We start from the raw sequence: 6261 nt of genomic DNA, 5'->3' as shown, positions 1-6261 counted from the left end.
TAAGTTTGGGGAAGCAATGGCCTAGTGGTATTATTGCTGGACTCTCAACCCAGAGATCCAGGTAATGTCCTCGGGATCGAGTTTGAATCCTGCCATGGCAGGTGTGGAACTTGAAATCAATAGGTATCTGGATTCAAGGTCTCTGATAACTTGGAATCGATTGTTGATTGTTTGGAAAAACTCATCTAGTTCATTAATATCCTTTGAGGAAGGAAACTGCTTTCCTTACCTGGTCTGGTCTACATATGACTCCAGATACACAGCAACATGGTTGACTCCTACCTGTCCTCTGGCATGGGCAACAAATGCTGGTTATCCAGTGACCCCCTCATTCACTCATGGGCACAGCCTTAGAATGAGAGGGAGTCAACTTAGAACGGAAATGAGGAGACATTTCTTCAGCCAGAGAGTGGTGGACCTGTGGAATTCATTGCCATGGAACGCAGTGGAGGCCAGGACATTAAGTGTCTTCAAAGCAGAGATTGATAAATTCTTAACCTCGCAAGGAATTAAGGGATATGGGGAGAGTGTGGGTAAGTGGCATTGAAATGCCCATCAGCCATGATTGAATGTTGAAGTGGACTCGATGGGCTGAATGGCCTTACTTCCACTCATGTTTCTTATGGTCTTAATTATGCAAGCAGATTAGACAGGCACTCTTAATCCAATCAGAAGTAGCAGATACTTTGCACATGTTTTAACTCATCTCCTGTTTCCCAGGACAGAAGCCCGTCAAACTTTTGTGTACTATAGATAAAACAATGTTACACATAGTATTGGAATTTTAATATATGTAAGAAATGTGTATGAAGGGGATCTTGTAAAAACTGCATTTTGGGATTCTACTGCCACCTCGAACTTGCACATTCCTAAACACTGTGGGCAATTTAGCATGGCCGATTCATCTAACTTGCATATCTTTGGATTGTGGGAGGAAACCGGAGCACCCGAAGGAAACCCACGCTGACATGGGCAGAACATGCAAACTCCAAATAGACAGTCGTCTGACAAAATGTGTCATTTTCCAGAAATTTTAAAGTTCTGTGCTACCAAATGAGTATTCTTCAACTCTCTGAAAGACAGTGCAGGCATCAATTTAGGTGTCTCCTGATCTATCATCACTGAACTATGTCATCCTCTGACTAATTTCAAGGAGAAACTGGGGACCTGCGTGGCATTTTCCAAACATTGACACAGAAATGAATCTAGGATGTCACTTATGCCATTTTCTCCAGATCACAAGTCTTCATATCCTCCCCCCTACCCTATGATGAGGCCAGTCAAGGGCTGAGTGTCTTCCTCCTCAGAGACAAAAGCAAAAATGAAGAAAGAGAATCCAGAACCAAAATGATTTGAAACTATAAATCTACATCAGCATACTCATAAATGAGAACTCATCTTCTATATCTGAAGCCCTTAAATCAGAGGTCTCTCACTTTGTGCAACATATATTTACATTAAGAGATATTCAACAATTCTTATTCACTACTTTACATTATGCACAATCTTAATCTAACATAGCAGGCATCCAATCCACTCCCTGACTTTGATACTCTATTGCTAATGAAAAGGTGCAGCATGATCCCATCATTTCCTTTTCCCATAGGAATGTGCCTAATCTTTGCTCAGTGCCTCTGCACAACACTATCATTCAGGTTAACATTTACAGTGTGAGGAAATCTCAACCACAAGCCTATATATTTATAGAACAGTAGGGAGATTTGAGAAGGTGAGCTTTTGTATTGGACTCATAATGAAAGTTGTTTTTCTTTGGTTCTAAGAGGAGAGAAAGGCTGGTGTCCAAATATTAAATAAAAACAGAATGCCCAGAGCTTTCTGAAAGACATCATTATTTACAGTGAACAATTTTATTCAGCAACGTTTTTCACATTTTTAAGTTACATGCCCTGCAATATCTCTCTAGTGAACATTGCACTGGTGTAATAGGCTGGTTACCTAAGAAATAATAAAAAATGAACAACTCTGCTATTGGTTTAACACAGGTGCTTGCTCTTCACAATGAGTATAAAAAAAATTCAGTTCCATTGCAGCAAAATGAAATGCAAATACATTCTGTCATAGTGCAATAGAATACAATTTACCCAGTTACACCATTTGCATCTCTTTACAATTTCTGACTTAGCTGCTGAAAAATTATAACAGATAGCAGTGTGAAAAGGCAACACTTTCAATAACAGTGATAACCTAAAGATTTACAGTTTTAGAATTAGTTCACATAGGAGTTCAGTATCAGATAACATGCCTGTCTTTCTGATCAACTTTATGAAAACAAGATTCCATGAATGAGATCCTCTAAAAGAATTTAGATGACATTTTGACATTTTAGTTTATATCATTTAATTCCTGCCCAAAACAAGTTAATACTCAAAGCATGGACATTTATTTTTATAACAAATATGGGGCTTAATGTGTTGTACGGTCTCATTGCTTTGCATGATGATATTGCCCTTAACTAATTTAAATAGGCTGTGTTAAAGAGCACACAAGGAATTTTACATAAACACATTAAGAGATGCAGGAAATGAAATTGCTGAAGTTTATCTTAAGATAAATATAAATGCTTGTCTACATTCCCAAAGTAGCACACTGTCTACAGATGATTTATAAATACACAGTTAAATTGAATAGACTATTTAAACTGTAGGGGCTAGAAGGTGTTGGTAAGTTGCACTTTTAGAATATTGCATTCATCTGCATGACATTATTTATTTCAACATTTTGTACAGTGAAAATACTGTGATATCAATAGTTAGTATAAAGTTCAATTAATCCACAACTATGAAGCAATTTCTGGCATACGGATGATTTTGTTGTTTGTACAGACAATGTACATTGTCCAATTACAGCAGGTCAGAAAATCAGTATCTGGATAGGTGCACTTTGAGTAGCTTCCCATTGGTCCCTGGCCAATCATTATTATTATTCTTATAATTCACACATGGGACTGTTCAAAACTGTCTACAGAAATCCATTTTTTATTTGTTTTATGAAAAGTGTGATGAATAAAATTATGTACGTGAGAGTGCACAGTATTTCAAACTGGATATATGAAGCAGGCAAAGTGGATATTGTCCTCCGGCTGTAAAACTATTTGGCTTCACAGAATGTGCTTTAAAAGTTTGAATTGATAATGACTCCAAGTTGATTCTTTGCTATTTTCATCTGCAGACTTAAATAATTTACATTAAACACCTGGAAGTAGATCTCTCACCATTTATAACTAAATTGGAGAAATTCGAATCGATACCAGGCATTTTAACCTAGATGTTATCTAACTGGAGTAAATACTGCAGCTAATTCTTCAAATGTATCTTTTAACAGCCCAAAACTCACACAAAGAAAGCTTTACTGTCTTTATCTCCTTGTAAGTTCTCTTTTGAAGTGCAACAGCCTAAACCAGATTCTTTGTTAGTTTAGAATTAATTTAAAAGCTGCATTTTAATTGGCTTTAAAGGTACGCTTTGCCGCCAAATTCCAGAGTTTGGGTCTATGGACTGAGCACCAATCTCAGAGTAGTTTTGCTGATTCACTGTCCAATCTTTAGAAATATGTGAAAAATGGCTACTGTTTCCAGCATGACTCAGGTATGTTTGCTCTGAGGTTAGGCCTGGCTGCACTTTAATCCACATATTATACCAGGAAATGATAGCACTAATTCTTCTGTTGGCCAAAGGAAACATTGCCTCATTTATACCATGATTCTCCTGTTTGCTTTTGAAATGTTACAAAATTGAAAGTAGCTTTAAAAAAATCAGCATTTTACTAAAGTCTAGGATCAGAAAAGTCAATGAAAATGAGATACTTGTGAAGTTTTTTTTACTTTCTGTTTCTGATCAAGCCTCACCCATTAAATGGGAGCCTCTCCAATGAATATCCACCAGTGAAAGGTACAATGCCAGCATTGTATTCTTTGAAAAATTACAGTGAGTTTTGCAGCTACATATCCTGAGACAAATTCCGATACCTTCAGTATTCTGACCAGAGGAAGTCAGAGATTGAGAGGAATGTAGGTAGAGCTGAATAAGTCATATAACTATTGACAGAATGATGTAGTGTACTTAAGTATTACAGCAGTGTGTGATAAAGCACAGGCACATAAGCTTAGGCTATTCTTGGGAGTAAAATAGTAGAAGTGAAGAGTTTCCATTTGCAATCAAGAAAAATCAGGGTAGTATCTAAAAGGAGTTTTCTCAACTGTTCATGTCAAACGAGATGACACATTTGAAAGACTCAAGACAAGGAGGAATCCACAAGTAAAATAAGACTTCTATATGAGTGATTGATAGCCTTTAGTGGACATCCTTCTGTTATTTATAAGATGTCTAAGTGAAAGAAATGTTTGTTTCACTTCTGTTTCCCCGTCTTAGCATGCAGAGCTTATGTCCTATGAATTTGATGTTATGTAAGTAATCTCATTTAGAGAGGATGTAGGAAAAGCTGGTATCAGGAATGGAAGAATGAATGACAGCAGGAACTTTAAAAGGTTATGGTTAAGAAATAATATTGGGGTAGCGAAGGTCTTACCCTGTACCTAGACTGTAAAGACTTTATCAGGAAATTGAAGTACTCTATTTCTTCAGCAATTCTTTAGCTCAACAAGAAAGTACCTGTTAGAAATGGCAGATTTCTTTGAAACCAAGAACTGGATCAACAAGTGTCCAGATTATTGTTATTCTGATATATAACACATCTGATTCTGAAAAACAAAGCTAATTTCTACACTTTAGTATAAGCTTTCAATGCTAAACCAGTTAATGATCCACTAGAATGTTGATCAGAAAAAAGTTAGAATTTTGTTATTGAACCAGAGCTTAACAATGGCATGTAAATATTTCTGCTCACAGAGAATCTTCAATCTTCAGTTCTAATGCTTTGTAGTCTTTGTAATAAATTTCCTTCTTAGTTTGAACTGCAAAAGTAAAAGATATATTGTCAACACAATAACTTGGTATTCTGGCAGATAAAATCCACAAACAATTAATACATAGAAACAGTAAATTTTACCAACCATTTTATTTGAATTAAATTTTTAAAAGATTCAGATTTTTGGATAAATTTGCTTGAAAAAATTTCCAATTTTGCACCAGCCTTGGTAAGAACCATGTGTGCTACAGGAACCAGATGTGGAACAGAGCCCCTTCCATTCCCTTCCAATTACTGGATTGAAGTGATGTTGTGCAAAGTTACTAATGGACCATAAAATATTTGTGTGAGGTTCTGCCCACTAATGTTTTGGTGAATGTCTTCATTAAAATAACAGGAAGTTTATTTCAGTGAACCTGTATTTTATTTAAAGCACTGTCAACGCTACATTTAAACTTAAGACCAAGAAGTTAAAAGATAGAGTCCTGCATGGCTATGTTCTACCACATAACACAGGCTCTTCACATTTATAAGAATCAAAAATACCAATTTTTAAAAATATGAATGATGCACCACCTGGGATAAAAACACTTTGCATGGTGTGACCCAGAGAAACTATCCTGATGGGGAAGATCCAGCAGCTTGTGCAACAATGAAATTGGGCTGGAAGTTTCATTGCTTTTCTGCCTTCTCTAATTAAGAACACCAGAGGTGCTAAAACAATGTGTTTATTGCAGATTATTCCCTCTTGGTTTAGCTGTCATTAGAGCATTGACGATTACATTCTAAACAGTTGGAATGATATGGAACTGGACTGTGTCAAATAAAGAAATTAACCTGGAAACCTTGCCCACCTCCTCAAAGAGTAACAGGTAGTGGAGGTTGACTGAGCCAGTGTAAACTACACTGCAGTAAATGGATGGCATTTATGGAGAGGCCACAGTCTGAACTACTAGGAGAAAGTGAGGACTGCAGATGCTGGAGATCAGAGCTGAAAATGTGTTGCTGGAAAAGCACAGCAGGTCAGGCAGCATCCAAGGAGCAGAAGAATCGACGTTTCGGGCATGAGCTCTTCTTCAGGAATGAGAGCATCGTCGATCACGTCTGGGGGGGAATTACGGTCTTTGAAGAAGGAGGCCATCTGGGTTGTTTGGTATTGGAACTGGTCCGTCTCAGACTCCTCCCTCCCCTTCCTAGACCTCTCCATTTCTATCTCGGACGACCGAATCAACACGGACATTTACTATAAACCGACCGACTCCCACAGCTACCTAGACTACACCTCCTCCCACCCTGCCCCCTTTAAAAACGCCATCCCATATTCCCAATTCCTTCGTCTCTGCCGCATCTGCTCCCAGGAGGACCAGTTCCAAAACC

At 37.5% G+C, this 6261-nt stretch overlaps 1 protein-coding gene across 2 annotated transcripts in view; it reads right to left on the bottom strand.

Annotated features, from left to right (window-relative positions):
• Positions 1 to 1833: 1833 nt before the first annotated feature.
• The window catches only part of rbbp8l (retinoblastoma binding protein 8-like), a 102407-nt gene continuing 97979 nt past the window's right edge, over positions 1834 to 6261 (bottom strand). The window contains exon 16 of one of the 2 annotated variants that reach the window (XM_043710629.1): positions 1834 to 4930. In XM_043710629.1, coding sequence (XP_043566564.1) covers positions 4921 to 4930 — 10 coding nt within the window. In that variant the 3' untranslated portion in view covers positions 1834 to 4920. The remainder of the gene's footprint in view (positions 4931 to 6261) is intronic. The other variant, XM_043710630.1, reaches the window with a different exon arrangement.

This window comes from Chiloscyllium plagiosum, chromosome 20 (genome assembly GCF_004010195.1).
Source record: "Chiloscyllium plagiosum isolate BGI_BamShark_2017 chromosome 20, ASM401019v2, whole genome shotgun sequence".
NCBI classification, from domain to species: domain Eukaryota; kingdom Metazoa; phylum Chordata; class Chondrichthyes; order Orectolobiformes; family Hemiscylliidae; genus Chiloscyllium; species Chiloscyllium plagiosum.
This window is presented reverse-complemented; position numbering and strand designations above follow the sequence as displayed.